The following is an 18532-nucleotide window of genomic DNA, read 5'->3' on the forward strand; positions in this document are numbered from 1 at the left end:
GCAGATGAATTATGAAGCTGACACGCAGAGTGTGAAGACTGACAACGTGAAAGAAATTAGGCAATGTCTTGAAAAATAGTATGCATTTTGGTTAATTGGATTTCCTGTATATCCTCTTGATATATTTATATCTCCTGGTTCAATCTACATATATTTATGACTCCTTCTGTGCCAGGTAAATTTAATATCTCATAAAATGCCTGCGTTTTTTTAAAAAAAGTTGTACGTTAATAGTGATCGGTTTTACAGTGCTGCAAACTTACCATCTTAGCACAGTGTATGATTTGCTTTGAAAATGAACACCAAAATGAAGTAGCTTTGATAATCTGCTTGTACCAGTCACGACTTTGGGTTACAGCTACAACATAAGGATATACAGATATGGAGGACTTGTGCATGCCATCTCAGTATGACTAACAGAGGCCATTTTGAAAAAATGCAGTTTAGACTTCATCTCATAACATGCCAAAACATGAATTCTGTGGGTTCATCTCCTGCTAAGCTGAGCCTGTTGGTCATGCTCATCTATTTCAGTGGGTTTACTTTGAGTGAGACTAACACTGGAATGGATACAACCCTACGTTTGGATTAGCAACAAACTTCCTGTTATGTTCCTGTAGTGGGAACAAAGACTCATGGTGCAGTCCTAAGAACACTTACTTGAAAATAGAGCCCACCGAATAAAGTAGAATTTACTTCTGAGTAAATGAGCATAGTGTCAGGCTGCTAGTGTAATTTTTTATTGATATGTGTTGTGGAAATCACAAGTAGCAGCAGCAGTATATTGTAGCAGCCTTCCGTTTCCAAGGTGGCTTTCTAGGTTATTTTCTGCTTTGAGGAAGTATTCTTCATGTCACCAGAGATAGAATTTCCTGGGTATTTCGTTAAACCCTGGGATTGTGTAGTCTTTGTCCTGCCTAAGCAGACTTCAGACGTCTATTCTTCTTCAGTTTCCTGCTCTGTGCTGAGTCAGGCTCTCAAGTTGACCCACCAGCCTGCTCCTTTCAGCCTCTATCTCACACATCTTGAGGGGTCAGCATAACTTTTCTTGTTCTTGCAAGGATTCTGCCCGGATATTCCACTTGCTTAGACACGGTTCTGCCCTTCCAACAGTTTCCACGCTTCGATTTTGAAATTTCCTCTCAATTAAATTAAACTTTTATGTATTTATTTTATTTTATTTTTTAAAGTTTGGCAGAGAAATCCAACTCTGCTGAGCTGGGGGTTGCTCTGCTGGGCTGGATGGAAATGTCTTTCTTGTGAGCTCTGTCAACCTCTGCTGCCTGCAGAGTGATGCCTGCGTCACTCTCCTAGAACAGAGCTTCCCATTTTGCCAGCCAAACATGTGGCGCTTTCTGGGTGTGATGGCATGAGGCCTAACGTGGTCCTGATCACAGCACCAGCTGCCATCGCCCTAGTGCTCTATAAAGCCTTGTAGGCCTAGTGGAGGAAAGACTGGATTGCCCCTGAAATCTTTTCCCTCGTGCACTCTTAAGCTTCTTTCATGTCGCTGAATAGGAGTGGTGCAGTCTGGAATAAATTAAGCAATTAATGGCGTGCTTCAAAATATGTTTTAAATACAGCATAAATGCATTTAATTAAAGAGATATTGCTCTGTCCAGCCCAATAATGTGCAATACATCTTTTAAAGATTTTTACTATTATTATTACTGTACAATACACTAAGGCATCTGAACCATGTTACAGAGAGGATGTGGAATGAAATATACGCGTCCATAAAGCTATTTCCTATTATTAAGCAGTAACACATCAAGTATGTATTGTTAGCAGCAAGTGACAACTGGTTTGTTAATTAATGATCCAAAGCAAAAGCGAGGCTGATGAATGCCCTAACAAGCTAGCTGTTAACTGCTGTGAAGGTGAATTCTGGGATGATAATTGCTACATTAAACTGTACTCAGTGGTTTATTGCACCATTTTTATTCAGCCTTTTGAAAAATTAGTCTGGGCAAGCTAATAACTGCACCACCACCCCTCCCTGTAGCAGCCCGAATAGAAGACATTTCTTCTAGTTGATGCAGCGGTCCATATGAAATGGGTTGTTGTCAGTAATTAATGACAAGTTTGGTAATTAACTGCTAAAAGGTAGACAGAAGGTAGTTAGCATTGTAAGAGGACATGCTTGAAAGGGTTATCCCCACTTGGAAAAAGCTTCATCTGGAGAAGTAACTGCAGGAGGAAAACAGGGCACAAAAGAATGGCTGGCTCCTTAATATCTGGAGTAATTTGTTTTCCTGGCAATTGATTAACTTTTGGCTTTAATGGATGGCTTGATGGTTACATTATCTAGTTTGTGTAATCTATCAGCATTATTTTTTGAAAAAATTATGTTTTGTGTCTAGAACATTTAGTTTCGCCTAGTTACTTAATGGCTGCCCATACTTTGGGACGCTGCACTGTTACACATTAAATTGTCCTGTAACGTATCCTGTAGAGAAAAGGTTATTCGGAAAGGAATTCTTGAGGTCCGCTTTGGTTGTTGAAAAACTTGATAGCAAATGAGTGTCGTGATCACAATCTGTTGGTGCATTATTATAGCACTATGGAAAACGAGAAGATTCATTTACAGATAGGTAGCCGTGTTGGTCTGCCATAGTCAAAACAAAACAAATTCCTTCCAGTAGCACCTTAAAGACCAACTAAGTCAGTTCTTGGTATGAGCTTTCGTGTGCATGCACACTTCTTCAGATACACAGTGTATCTGAAGAAGTGTGCATGCACACGAAAGCTCATACCAAGAACTGACTTAGTTGGTCTTTAAGGTGCTACTGGAAGGAATTTTTTTTGAGAAGATTCATGTTTCCCCATAGCAGTCAAATAGAAACAATGGTGTCTTGTGGGAGAAAGTGAAGCTATGAGATGCTGCTTGAGACGGAGAAAAGCCGGGCCTCTGACCTTGCCATGAAATATAGCAAGGGTGGGGAACCTTATTCAGCCCAAGACCCGCATTCCCATCTGGGCAAGCTTCTGAGGACCACATGCTTGTGGTGGTAGGTGGGGCAAGAGGCAAAAATGGGGAAAGCAATGGTGCAAATGTTGCCTCTGTACAAGAGGTTAGTGTCTACACACACTCCTTTCTATCTTCTATCCAGGCAACCAAGAGGCATTATCAGTTCAATAACATATCCCAACCAGTCAAAAAACCCTGAAGGAGGGTATGCAGTAGGGCTGGTGAGAGGTGTGGCCTGTGGAGGGAGGGTATGGCCAAGAGAGTCCCAAGAGGCCTTGACTAATAATAACAATAATAATGCCCCGCCCATCTGCCTGGATTTCCCCAGCCACTCTGGGTGGCTTACAGTACATATAAAAATATAGTAAAATGTCAAACATTAAAAACTTCCCTATACAGGGCTGCCTTCAGGTGTCTTCTAAAAGTCAGATAGTTGTTTATCTCCTTGACATCTGAAGGGAGGGCATTCCACAGGGAGGGCACCACTATCAAGAAGGCCCTCTGCCTGGTTCCCTGTAACCTCACTTCTCACAGTGAGGGAACCTCCGGAAGACCCTTGGAGGAGAACTTCAGTGTTTGGGCTGAGCGATGAGACTCCTCAGGCCCCTGCACTTGAGGCTCCAGAGCCCTGATATATAGGGATCCATTCCTCATCCTTCAAAATCCCACCTTCTCCACTGTCATTCTTGGCTTCTTGCGTGATGCCCTCCCTGACAGAATATCAGAACCAGTACATACACACACACACACACACACACACACACACACACACACAGTGGTACCTCAGGATGCAAACGGGATCCGTTCCGGAGCCCTGTTCGCATCCTGAATGGAACGCAAGACGTGACAGCGCCTCTGCGTGTGCGTGGGTCGCGTTTTGCCGCTACCACGCATGCGCATGGCGTCATTTTGAGCATCTGCTCATGCGCGAGCTGCAAAACCTGGAAGTAACGCACTGTTACTTCCGGGTTGCCGCAGAGCACAACTTGAACACGCTCAACCCGAAGCGCATTCAACTCGAGGTATGACACTGTGTGTGTGTGTGTCTATATATATATATTGTGATGAGGCGCTACCTCAGTACCATCAGAAACTTAAGTGGAGAAGTAATGTATCGGTAATGCCCATTTTTTACTTTCCTCTTTAGTAAGTGCAGCTTTACTGTAAGACAAATCCCCTTAATATAACCAGGGCAATCCACAAGCAACTTAAAACAGCATGCTTGTATTTAAAATAGTATGGCTTGAATGGTTTGCATTTCACAGACAGTTATGTGGCCCCCCAGGGTATATCCAGTTCCCTTCTCTTCTCTGAGTCCTGCTGGTAGTTTTCTTTATCCATCTCCCTTCACTTCCCTGCAACTGGAACATGTTTAACTCTCACCAGGGATACAGCTGAGACAGCAATGGGAGTAGAACTGTAGAACTAACAGAACACAGGAGTTGACATCATCATTATGTCACAATGGCTCAGGGAGCAGGTGTCTAATAGTGGGTCACAAAGCAGGAGAATAGCAGTGGTGGAATGTGATGGGAATCTTTGTATGTCAATTCTCATTTTTTTTAGAAATGAGTGTCCAGTTGACAGTTTATAAGTCCTTTTGTAAAATGCATTTATCTTCTAGTTCAGCACCCTGACTGATGCAGCGCTGCTTTTTTTTAGGTGGGCCAACCCCCGCCCTTTAATAAACTTTGAAAATGTCACATGTATAACATGCTAAAAACTGCCACCCACCTGTATCTGTGTGGGACCCCATTGCCTGTTTCACTTAGGTCACAGAATCTCAGTGGTTGTTTTAAATGATTGGAGTACATATGCCATGAATCAAAAACTGCAAGTGATACAGAATCATAGAGTTGGAAGGAACCCCAAAGGTCAACAGCTCCCTGCAATGCAGGAACCTCAGCTAAGGCATCCATGACAGATGGCCATCCAACCTAAGCTTTACAACCTCCAAGGAAGGAGAGTCTACAACCTCCAAGGGTAGGCCATTCCACGATCCAACAGCAATTACTCTCAGAAAGCTTTTCCTGATCTTTAGTCGGAATCTCAGTTCAAGTCCTGGTAACTTGTGGAAGCCACAACTTCAGAAACACAACTTGAGAAGTAGCATCAAGTGTTTGTACTGAATGTTTGTTCAGCGCTCCTGTTTCACAACGATTTTCCTCTTACCCATTGGCATCGCCATTGTTGCAGGTTTATGACTGATGCAGCGCGGCGAGAGCAGGAATCCCTGAAGAAGAAAATCCAGCCTAAACTCTCCCTGACTCTGTCAAGTTCAGTGTCCCGGGGAAACGTATCCACTCCTCCACGCCACAGCAGTGGGAGCCTTACTCCACCAGTCACGCCACCCATTACCCCCTCCTCGTCGTTTCGTAGCAGCACACCCACAGGTAAGAGAAGTTGGTTTCATAGCATTGAGCGATTGCAGTGTACCATTGAAAGATTGACATGTTTGGCATGCAGCCATAAAGAAGGGCATGTTGTGGTTTCTGTGCATTCTATTTTCTAGCGGGAAATAAATCTCGTGTGTGTTACGGTCAGATTCTGTTTCAGAAACCAAAATGAGGTTCCCAACAGGTGTGACTGGGCTTCTGTTTGGTTTTTGTACCTAATTTATCTACAATGGTACCTCGGGTTACAGGCGCTTCAGGTTACAGACTCCGCTGACCCAGAAATAGTACCTCGGGTTAAGAACTTTGCTTCAGGATGAGAACAGAAATTGTGCTCGGGCAGCGCAGCAGCAGTGGGAGGCCCCATTAGCTAAAGTGGTACCTCAGTTTAAGAACAATTTCAGGTTAAAAACGGACCTCCAGAACAAATTAAGTTATTAACCTGAGGTACCACTGTATTATCATTTTGCTAATTGTGGTGCAACGTGAAGTAAGGGAAATGGAGAAAATGGGTTGTGTAGAATCTGGAAAAAGGGGAATCTCATATTAAACTTGGGAAGAGGTGAAAAGGTGATGTTCCTGTTGCCCTTATAGACAATTTGCATCCCTGTAAAATCAGTGCAACATATACATATATATATATATATATATATATATATATATATATATATATATATATATATATATATGTATATGTATGTTGCACTGATTTTATATATATATTATATGCCTTGCTGAAATAAAAAAAAGTCTGCGTTGTGAGGGCACCTGGCTAATGTTCCAAAGTATAGGTGCTGCCACACAAAAAGATAGATTCTCTGGAATTGCAACATGAGCTTTATACGGTGCTTGTAAAAGTGCAAGTTCATTTGGTCCTACATTTTAAATCTTTGGATGTTAAATATTTGTGTGTGTTTAAAACAATAGCATTTCCAAATTGATTTCCATAATATTAATATGGTTTTATATTAAACATCTTTCTGACATTCTTAAGAATCTTTGCATATAACTCATTTTTTAAATGAAAGAAGCTACTGAGTATGGCTGAGAAATAATGACCCCATATTTTTTGTTTAATTAAACCACTTTCTGAGTTGTATGGATTTATTTGAAACCCATAATCCCTGGACCTTTCATACTTGCAATAGATTTTTTTTAAAATGAATTATATTCAGTAAAACTAGGTAACTAATATTGGCCTGGTATGAGTTTGTGGTCTACTCGTAAATCGTGAACCAATACTTTAATGCTACCTTCTATGTTCTCAGTGACTCTCCTTTTTCCACAAAATGCTTTTCAATGTTTTGTTTAAAAACCTCTCCTTCTGCTTTTTTGATTTTTAAAAATGGCTCTTGGCCGCCTTTCCCCCATTTACTCTGTTTCTCAGCGTGTGCAGATCATCTGTGCTTTCCAACTCTGCATTTTAAAAACCTCTCATTGTACTTTTTGTTCTTTAAAAAAATGGCTTTTGGCCACCCTTATTCAGTTTTACAATGTGCATATATCTTTGCTTTCCAAGTCACCTTGCCTACTTGTGTGGCAGGTGTAAGTGACGGGGGCCCACCCTGATAGCAGAAACAGAATAGCATGTTTGGCTAGACATATCTCAAACAACTCATCAATCATTAAACTTGAAAAGGAGATGGGGAGTCAAATTTCGGCAATTGCTCCCTTTTTTTTTTTTTTACTTTAAACTGTGCAGACCCCTGCAGCGCTGGTTCTGACTTACAAAGTGTTAAATGGCTTGGCTGCTGTGACTATACCATGTCCCTTTGAGAACACCTATATGATGCCATAATATGGACACATACATTGGTACTCTCACTGGCTAGGTCACATTTATTTTTAAAATTAGCATCCCATCATTTAATTAAAAAATTTCCAGGGCAGCTTACAATATTGAAAACTGCGTAAGGAATAATAACACTACAGCCTTAAAACAGCAACAAAACAACACAGTAGGTAAATAGGTTTTTTTTAAAAAAAAAAAAAGCCTTAAAACAGTATTTAAAAGCTTGGCAAAAAAAAAAGGTCTTTGTCCAGCCTGATGGCTATATTTTGCAGTTTGTGAGCAGTCTTTAAAGGCAGCCACATGTACAGTGCATTACATTTGTCTAACTGGAATGGTGCTCCATGCAGCTGAGCTGAATCCTGAACAGCTTAAACGCTCACTTCCCTGAGCAGATGAACCACCCTTCAATGATACCTCAGTTTTATCAGGATTGGGCTTCAGTTTATTGATCCTCATCCAGTCCACTGCTGATCTCAGACCTTCTTTTAGGACTCTCCTACTAAATTCCCAGATAGTTTCACTCAGTGATTCCATAAGCATATTAAGAACCATGGAGAACATGATGGAGCCCTGTGGAACACCAGCATAAATGCCGTGGGGGCAAACAGTAGACCCCCACATCTCCTCTTCAATCAGCCCCCCCATAGAAGCCAAGTCCTAGGGGCTGAGGTCCCTTTGCTGCCCCCAATAAAATATTGGTTAAGGGGCTGCTCCCCCAGTTGATGGACATTGCCATTCAAATGGTGCCAGGTTTCAAGGACTAGTTTCCTCCCCCTTTTTGGCAGTAGATAAGCAGAACAAAGCGAAAACAGTCTCTTACCATTTAGAGATGAGCACAGCAAGAGAACAAAGCAGCCATTCCTTGGACAAAGGTGCTCCCAGTTAAGGATTCCACCCACTTCCCCCCTTGTCATCCACGTCACTTCTGCATCTTGCAACATGATCTCGCAGCCACTTTGCTTTCTGTGCTGCCGCCTTATCAGCTTGTGGTCATAGAATCATAGAGTTGGAAGAGACCACAAGGGCCATCGAGTCCAACCCCCTGCCAAGCTGGAAACACCATCAGAGCACTCCTGACATATGGCTGTCAAGCCTCTGCTTAAAGACCTCCAAAGAAGGAGACTCCACCACACTCCTTGGCAGCAAATTCCACTGTCAAACAGCTCTTACTGTCAGGAAGTTCTTCCTAATGTTTAGGTGGAATCTTCTTTCTTGTAGTTTGTATCCATTGCTCCGTGTCCGCTTCTCTGGAGCAGCAGAAAACAACCTTTCTCCCTCCTCTATGTGACATCCTTTTATATATTTGAACATGGCTATCATATCTCCCCTTAACCTCCTCTTCTCCAGGCTAAACATGCCCAGCTCCCTTAGCCGTTCCTCATAAGGCATCGTTTCCAGGCCTTTGACCATTTTGGTTGCCCTCCTCTGGACACGTTCCAGTTTGTCAGTGTCCTTCTTGAACTGTGGTGCCCAGAACTGGACACAGTACTCCAGGTGAGGTCTGAGCAGAGCAGAGGTCTGACCTTAGGCTGGGCAGATGTATGCTTTCCAGCGAGAGAGAGTCTGTTAGCTCTCTCTCTCCCAGTCCTCCTTCTCCTAGCTGTTCAATACCTGGTTCTTCTCAGCTTCTGTCTTCTGGACTATGTCCCTCTGCATACCGCTGTTCCAAATCTATACTGTCCCACTGCTCCTGTGAAGATTCAGAATCCTCCACAGCATGGTCCCTGACAGTGTGTGTGTGCACCGCATCTTGTGACCAGTTATGTGGGGCTGGACTCATCTGTCCCCCTGCCCAATATTTTATTCCAAGTTGGCACCCCTGAGGCTTCCTGATAAGAGAGAAAAAGCTAGGCCCCCTATTTCCAACCCAGCAGCCTACCGTGTTTATGATGGTATCAAAACCTGACTCAGGAGTATTAGTAGGGTCACGCGCCCACTGTCTTTCTCTTAATAGAGGGCATCTGTCAAGGCCAAAACCAGGTCTGAAAACAGATTGAAATGGATCCAGAAAATTAGCTGTGCCTAAAAGTGGCTGGTGTTGTATTCCTACTTGAGTAGCTCGCCCAGGAAAGGGACATTTGCATTTATGGAACAAACTCTTTGACACTTGTCACTGTCAAAGCATCTATATCTTTCCTAAATGTCCTTTAGAAGCGCTTTTGGTCCACCTCCTTTCGGTCTGGTTTTCCATGCCACAATATTTAGGGGGGGGCCTTTGGTCTCTGGCTTACAATGTGGGCAGAAGAGGCAATACATGCACCTGGATCTTGCGATGGGTGTGTTGTGAAGACATTTAGCTTTGGCTAAGTTGCTATATTTCAGCCTCAGTTTCTCATCTTGGAAGCATGGTGGCTTACCTACCGCAGAAAAACCCTATCTGTGACTTGACCTTCAAGAACCGGGTGGGCTAGAAGAGTAAAATAAATAAGGCCAGCGTTTCCATTCTCTTGCTGCAAAATTATTATTTATTTTACCCTGCAAACTATTCTCAATCATTTGTGTCATAAATAAAGTTCTTAAAATAAGCATAAACATATGTCCTTCCACTCAGCCAGAGCCATAATGCTCAGGGCTTTGTTAGTGCAGTGCCTTATTGGACATGTACTGTTTTTTATATATCTAAAAAATGAGCTCCCTATGTTAATTTTCTTGAAAAAGCGGAGTTTATTTTTAATTTGGGCTAGCTCACTAAATTAGGTGCTCTCCTACAGAACAATTTGTACCAGTAATAAGAGAGTAGTAATATGAAACTTCATTAAATAGTTCTTTTATTTAATCTTCGCATACGGCTGGGCTGGCTGCCACTTTTTTACAGGTGAGTTATGGAGTGTGCCAAATAGCAAAGTGTGAATTAACAAAGTGGTGTTTGGATTTGGGGGAGAAAATGTTTTGCATGTCCATACTCTTAATTGCACTGGTAGAAGCAGCTGCTTGCCTATTATTTGGCTACCCTAAGCAAATTAAAACTGATTGCCTATATGAGTCAAAAGGAATTCTTTTGAAAATAAGCATGTGGTTAGTCAGTGTATGTGTAACATGCAGGCACCATAACCTCTCGTTTCAAAGGTAAACCACAGAACATTCCTTATAGACTAGGGACCTCTGTTGTGCTCTTCCCTGGCTCATGTAGAAAATACAGACACATCACCTAAAATGTTATAATTTTATATATATATATATATATATATATATATATATATATATATATATGCAGGTTTTGGTGTCTTCGGGTGTCTTCCCGTGTAAAAGTTGGGGTGTCTAGGCGACGTTTTGACGAGGTCTCACTCGTCATCTTCAGGCTGGTGCTTTCGGCTTCTTGTTACTGGAACAGAGCTCTGTTCCAGTAACAAGAAGCCGAAAGCGCCAGCCTGAAGATGACGAGTGAGACCTCGTCAAAACGTCGCCTAGACACCCCAACTTTTACACGGGAAGACACCCGAAGACACCAAAACCTGCATTCCTGTACCCGTGAAAATCTACGAAAGCATATATATATATATATATATATATATATATATATATATATATGCAGGTTTTGGTGTCCTCGGGTGTCTTCCCGTGTAAAAGTTGGGGTGTCTAGGCGACGTTTCGACGAGGTCTCACTCGTCATCTTCAGGCTGGTGAGACCTCGTCGAAACGTCGCCTAGACACCCCAACTTTTACACGGGAAGACACCCGAGGACACCAAAACCTGCATTCCTGTACCCGTGAAAATCTACGAAAGCATATATATATATATATATATACACACATACATGCAGCTGAATCCAGCCTAAGTTAGTTGAATTTGGGCCCTATTGAAATCAATATACAGTGGTACCTTAGTTCTCAGACTTAATCTGTTCCAGAAGTCCGTTCCAAAACCAAAGTGTTCCAAAACCAAGTCACGCTTTCCCATAGAAAATAATGCAAAATGGATTAATCCGTTCCAAACTTTTAAAAACAACCCTGAAAACAGCAATTTAACATGAATTTCTCTATCTAACAAGACCATTGATCCATAAAATGAAAGCAATAAACACTGTACTGCAGTCACACAATCAATCAATCAATCAGTAGCTGAACTGGGGTCCACACAGTCACAAAAAACAAAACAAAAAGAGCCACAAAACAATAATGCAAAATAAATAGCAAAAACAGACAGACAGACCTCAGCGTAACACTCAAAGCAGAAGTGTGGCACTCAAAATGGAGCACGTTTGGCTTCCGAAGAAGTTCGCAAACCAGAACACTTGCTTCCTGGGTTCCAAGTTGTTGGAGTTCCAAAGCATTTGAGAACAAATACACCACTGTAAAATGTAAGATTTAACTTATGTCACCTTCATTTCAGTGGGACTTAAGTACAGCTAACTTAATCTGGATCTATCCCAGAAAGCAAGTCCACTAAAACTAAGGCAGGTAGTTTAATATTTGGATTCATTAAGTTGTTTTTCTTTAATGCTTGTTAAAACTAGGAACTTTGAGGATCCATCTTATTGCCATACGCAGAGACTGCTTTTCATTCACCTGAATCCTAGAGTGGCTTGCAAACAAGAAATAATAATAACATGAATAACAATAACATGATAGAACATAATAAAGTATCACAATTACAACATAAAACAAATGAAATAATTAACAAATCATCACTGAAACAGTTGAAATCTTTAAATGACTTTTAGCAAAGCAACAGTTTAAAAAAATACTAAACATTCCAAAGCAAAAGTCATATTATGTGATAAGCAAATCAAGACAGCACTTATAATCTGTAAAACAATACTGACAACATTAACAAAATAGCAACCCAAACAAAAACTAGGCACTCTTAAGTTTATACACACACTCATGACTCATAATCTTTCACTCTGTTCAGTTCATTAAAATACCCATATACCCATAACACCCATGGCAACAACTCCCTTCCGAAGAGGACTTATCACAGTTCAAGGACTCTAAATTTCTGGAAGGTGCTCTGTCTTATTTCCACAATCCATGTTTCACTTTATGTGGGACTGACTGCCCTCGGGCAGCTTTGGGTAGTGGCTGGGGGCACGAAGGTTAACAGGGGTTGCAGGAATCGAGAGAAGCATTATCTGGCCTCATGGTTTCCCCCACATTTCGATTTTTGCATAGCACACACGTGTCAAAAATTATGAAACCAATATCCAGTGTTGTTGTTTTTCTGGGGGACGCAGGGGGACGCATACCCCAAAACATTTTGTGAATCTTTGTACTTTTGTCCATTTACTGTATTTGTTTTTCCAGATTTGAACTATAAAATGGTGGTTTTCTTGAGTCAAAATGAAAGTACCCCTAAACATTTTTTAAGGGGAAAAAAGCACTGCCAATATCACAAGATATCACTATATCACCCAGCCCTAACCACCACCACTAAATAGATCCATAAGCTGTGCTGATGGGGAGATTAAAAAGGGATCAGCTCCTCTGGCCAGACTGCATTTGCACATACACAAATGACTGGTGAATGCTTCTTGAAGAGTAATATGGGAAGGGGCTTCAAAACCCCTTTCTCTCCCCATACAGTGGTACCTTGGTTTAAGAACAGCTTAGTTTATGAACAACTTGGATTAAGAACGCTGCAAACCCAGAAGTAGGTGTTTTGGTTTGTGAACTTTGCCTTGGAATAAGAACATGTTTCACTTCCTGTTGAGTGTGTTCCATTTGTAAATTGAGTCACCCGCTGCTATGGGAAAGCACGCCTTGTTTAAGAATGCTTTGGTTTAAGAACAGACTTCCGGAACGGATTAAGTTTGTAAACCAAGGTACCACTGTAATAGGATTTCAGCTGGACAGAAGGTGTGAAACTTGCATGATAAATGTTCTTCACATTTCCTTCCATGCTGCAAAGTGAATGAATTCTAAGCCTCTCTCTTTGTGTGGACTTCAAATAAATTAAATACTTTTAATGGTTAGAAAGCAGCGGGGGCGGGGGGCAGAATGGTGCAGAGTTAAAATAGACATGGTTGGTCATCCTTTTGTTGTTTTCCTGACATAATCCATTTGTTAGATTTTGTTGTTATTGTAATGCCATTGATGGATCTCACCTAATTCTGTTAATATATTAAAGCTCTGATGGACAACATGTGTGCTGAGCCTGGCTCTGTGTCAGCCTCCTGTGATTCTGGGATTTTAGGTTTCCTGCCACCTGGTAGGTGGGCTCCCTGCCGGCTGTGTGAAATCTAACTTTGTAGGAAGGTAGTTGGAGGAAGCACTGCATCAAACAATTACGAGAACATAACCTTCCCTTCTTATCTACTCCGCCTGAGGCCATTTTCTTATTTAATCCTGCCTTTTTATTGTTCTTTTCTGTTGTTTCCCTTTCCCTCCTTCATAGTATCCTTGCTGTGCCACTGAAGTAAAATCTGGACATGATGACAAGAGTTGCTGCCTTGCAGGCTTCCTTTCTCAAAGCCAAATCCCTTTTTCAGTAGCAAACCCCAGTGGCTTGGTAATTAGTTGTATGGGAATTTTCACAGTAACCTCCCCAAGGAGCAATTTCACCAAAGAGTAACCCTCTTGTCTAGACCAAGCTCATAAAGTCATCACTCGTCGTGATTTCCATTCTACAAAGCTGCAGCAGAAATATGGCCTTTCGTCTTAAGGTGCCTTTCAAGCATGTATATACCTCCATGCAGCAGAACCGCTGATGTAGCCCTTATGGAAGACGTATACATGTTGCCGGGGTGCCTAGAAAGGTGTGGTCCACTGTTGTTGTGTTTTACTTTGTCTTTCCATAAAATAGCACTGTTGCTATGTGCCATTTCGATTACAGTGGTACCTCGGGTTAAATGTGCTTCAGGTTACATATGCTTCAGGTTGCAGACTCTGCTAACCCAGAAATAGTACCTCGGGTAAGAACTTTGCTTCGGGATGAGAACAGAAATCGTGCTCCAGTGGCGCAGCAGCAGCAGGAGGCCCCATTAGCTAAAGTGGTGCTTCAGGTTAAGAACGGACCTCCAGAACGAGTTAAGTACTTAACCCGAGGTACCACTGTATACTGTTTGTCTACTGCGCGTTATTTACACTCGCTGCAACAGGTAAGATTAAGAACATCAGCTGTGACTAATGTAATAACATATTAACACAGTAGCCAAAGTTTTATCTCTGTGTACTTTAAAGTCCACTTCAGTATAACTCTAGTATCAAGATAAGCCTTTTAGCTCTATATAAGCAGCACATACCAGCACAAAAGTCTGTATCAGTATCTTTTGTCTATTTCAATCCAATGCAGATTTCACCATTCTGGTTGACCTCAGTTAGTGAATTGGGATATAAGGGCTCAGGTGGTCTTTAAAGTATCCTTTATTAAGGTATACCTAGAACCTGGCCCAGCAGTGTATGAACAGCCAGTGTCCATTTTAATCAACATTCAGCCATCGTAAATGATGTTACAATGTGTTTTAGGATCAAAAAGAAAGCCAATTAATGTATTGGCGCAATGAAGTGCCTCAGTGTTTGAAAAACACAGATCAAAGAGCACTAGTTCATATTCATAAAGTATTTTAAAGGTCTCATTTTGTGATCAGTGAAAACCTGGTGGTAAGATCATTTAGTTTAGTGCATTGACTTCTTCTATAACTGTGTAGATGCTCTGTTTCAGATGTTGGAAAAATGAAAGGCTGGCATTCCATTTCTAACCATTTTTTCACTACTACTACCACCACCACCACCACCACTACTACTTGGTTGGTTGGTAGGCATCCTTTTCTTAAAAAGCTATGTGTAGCTTCTTATGCCTGCCAAGCTACATGAAACTCAGATGCTCCCAGTAGAAGCAATTCCCATTGATTTCATGTGCCTGGTAGTGCACATATTCTAAAAAGGATAGCTGTGCTAGCCTCTTGCCAAGAAAATAAGAAAGAGTCCAGGGATACCTAAAGACTAAGGACTGAACCCCACGAAGTCATTGCACAGGTGGAACAACTTCCACTTGCACAGTCGATTTCCTTACACTCCATGTTTCTTTGTAAGTTTATTTATACTTTGCCCTACAAACACAGCTGACCTGGTGTACCAGCTCGTTCCTTTCTGATAACCATAATCTGGATAATGGCTTATCAGCATATTGGTAGTTGTCCAACTTAGTTTGTTTGCTCTGCTATAGAAATCATAGGATTCACTTCCATGCCTGCTCATACAGGGAAAGGACTTTGGTGAGCAAGGTCTAAAAGTCTTAACACAAAAAGCTGCTCTTTAAAGTAACTGGGTTGTGATCCCACATGGAAATTATTATTTTTTTAAATGTAATTGTTATGCATATTAAAAACACTTCTGAGGTGTGTGGACCAGGCTCCTAGTTCAGAAGATTGCCCTTTGTCAGTGAAGCACAAAAACCATTTTAGGGGAAGAACGCTAACAGTGATACAGAGAAATGAACTGCCATGGGTTCCTTCGATATCACCATCAGCCGATTTCCAAACGGTGGTTTAGCCATAAGTCTAGCAACCTGCAAGGTCAGTCTTGCAATTTGAAGCAAGATGACTTCGGTTCTTAAAATCGGGCCCCAGCGAAAGGGTTTGTAAAGCTCAGGTTGATCAACAAGGCCATATTTAACTCTTGCTGTAATTTAGTCAGCCCTACCTCCAAAATAAATGCAAACCATGTCCCAGGCCCCACAGATGAGTGCAATGTGGACGAGACATTTTATTGCCTCTACTGTAAATGGCTGGATGGCTCTTGTACAGCCATAAAGCACGTTTAAATCTATTGTTATAAAACAGGTCTTGAATGTATCTTTGTAACATATAAACTGTCGTTCATTTACGTAGGTGCTTTTTTATTGTCCTCCTTTATCTTAAGCATGAATCTGTTTCCTGATAACGTTCCTTTTAAAAAGAAAAAGGGTGAAAAAAAGACAATAAACTGCTAGTCCAGCATGTGCATCGGAAGAGTCCTTAAGACTGCAATGCTGTCCTGGATTTGTATTTTAAACTTAAGAATGCAGACCCAAAATAGCATCTCTTATGAATGCTTTATTTGCATTTAAATGCACTGTCTTTCTGCCCTATAGTTCCAATTGCCCATTCTTCCTTGAGGGCTTGCAGAAAGATCTTTGAAATAATTTGCTAGTGTTCAATTAGCACAGCAGTGACTGAGAATGGAAAATGCTCGACTTCATTTTCCCCCTTTCAGTGGTGTAGCTGCTCTTGTTGCCCGTGCCCCAGCCAGAATTTTTTATTATGTCTGAGTTAATTTGCAGGATAAACCTTTGGCGGGAGGGACCTGCTTGGGTTTATTTATTCCTTTATTTGCTCTTTTATTTTAATTATCTTTAAAAAAAAGAAGTTGCACTGTAAAACATTGCTATTTAATTGCAGGAAGTCTATGCTGGAAGTGGCTAATAGATGGCATTTGTTTAAATGAAGCTGTAGGGATGCTGCTTGAGAATGTTTTAAAGCATTGCAAGGCTGGGCTGATAATGTTTTCCTGCATTGCGTATAAAAACCAAAGGCCCTTTACCCTTTCTGAAAGGTCTTTTTTGTAGAAAACAAGGTAGGGGGAGGGAAATGTTTATATGAGAATGCAAAATAACTTCCTGAGACTATGAGCACACCGTGCCCTTAAAATGTCAAGAGCGCATTGTGTGTTGAAATAGTAGCAGTGTGCTTTTAGCACTTCTGCAGCACCCAGGCTGCATGTGTCGAGATCAAACCCAGGAGACAGAACATATGTCTTGTGTATGTATTGTGACTGTTTTCTTTTCTCTAGAATCAGTACTTTATATGCATGTTTTAGTGTCGCCTGTTTTTTGTTTGCTTTTTTACGATCGGTGGAAATTGTAGCAGTATATGTAGCACGACATGTTGAATGTTGCCTTGGCAGTAGCAAAATTACCGTCTCAGATACAAGAAATGTTGCAGGTAACGGAATTTGGCATGAGGATTCCACTCTGCAACCGCTGCACTTCCCCTCCAAATCTGCTCCAGAGGGTTCAGATAGTTTGCATCAGCTTGTATTCCGGCATTTTTTTAAAAAAATGGAATGAATTTATTAGCCAACCTAATCAGTCCCAAACATAGTGGAAGAGTGTGTGTATGGAATGAGACAAGGAAAGCAGGAATGCTGCTATGATAGAGTAGTGGAGGAAGGGGAGACCCAACACATAACCAAGTTTTGCAGGATTGGGTATGGGGCACTGGGATCATCTACACTGTTCCAAGATTTGTGTGTCTGTGTTTGGACTAGTGATGGTCAAGCTGGCTTACCTTGCAACTGATTCCATTTTCCTGAGCTTTCTTGAAAACAGGTCTGAGATAATCTTGAGAAACTTCTCATGTGCAAGAAAAATACAATGCTGAGAATGCTCAGGGAACACTTAGGGCTTAAGAATGACACCTTCGAGACATCTCCTAACTCCTGTCTCCAGAAAGCCTTCTTCATCACAGGTTCCCTCACTACTTGAAAGGGTAAATTTGCTGTGGAAGGTTGGGGGAAATGGTGTGAATAGTTGACTGGTGCTGGCAGCAGCAGAAAACCCCTTAGGGAAGGCCTGAATTCAAAGAGGTTTAGAGTTCAGCTTATAACGCGGCCATAGATTTCCAAACTGTGGAAAGTTTGTACTTCAAACACACCTTTCCTGAAAATTGCTTCTACTTTGGCTTAGACTGTTTAGATTTAGAATCCAGTCTCAGTTTTGTTGCAGCAAATAGATTTCTCCATCAAAGTGAATAAGGATAGTATTAGGCTTCTGTGGGCAGGCATTATGCAATTACCAAACATTTGTGTGCTGCTACTTCTAATAAGCTGGCTGCCTACTGATGAGAGGGAAAACCCTTAATAGCCTACTGGTTTTAAAACCAAGGTATTCTCCACAAAGCACTTCTGCTCAACAAGTACTTTCAAAAGAATGTGTTTTCTCTACAGTCATATCAGATCTGTTTTTCTTTTTACTACTTAGTCACCATTTCGAGTCATAAAACTCACCTGCTTTAAAGAATAGATATTGCATTATTCTGGTGACCTCTAGGTCAATCTTCTGCAGCTGAGGGGCGGACTTTTTGCCCAAGTATTCATGAATTTCAATGTTCATGTGCCAACAGAAGCAGCTGTAGTGGCACAGAGTCCCCTATTACCAGCTTTGATTGGTTCTTCAGTTGAAGTCTCTGCAGGACAGGGCCAAAGTCTGGAAGATTCAGGTGGCACAGAATAAAACTGCCAGAATTATAATTGGCACAGCATAATTGGGTCAAATCTCACCAGTATTAAAAGAGCTCCACTGACAGTCTTTCTGCTTCCAAGCCCAATCTGAAGTGCTAGTACTGACATTTAAAGCCCTAAATGGTTTGGGACCCAAGTACCTGAAGGGGTGTCTTCTCCCATATCATTCAAGGCTGCTCTGTGTTCCCTTCCTTGTTAGCAGTGAAGCAGATGACTGAT

General features: G+C 41.5%; 1 protein-coding gene across 1 annotated transcript in view; it reads left to right on the top strand.

The window, feature by feature from the left end:
* Positions 1-18532, top strand: part of JAZF1 (JAZF zinc finger 1) — a 124228-nt gene that overhangs the window by 97356 nt on the left and 8340 nt on the right. Inside the window, exon 3 of the mRNA XM_081883454.1 lies at positions 5168-5364. Coding sequence (XP_081739580.1) covers positions 5168-5364 — 197 coding nt within the window. The remainder of the gene's footprint in view (positions 1-5167; positions 5365-18532) is intronic.

Source organism: Podarcis melisellensis (assembly GCF_964234715.1).
Source record: "Podarcis melisellensis genome assembly, chromosome: 12".
NCBI classification, from domain to species: domain Eukaryota; kingdom Metazoa; phylum Chordata; class Lepidosauria; order Squamata; family Lacertidae; genus Podarcis; species Podarcis melisellensis.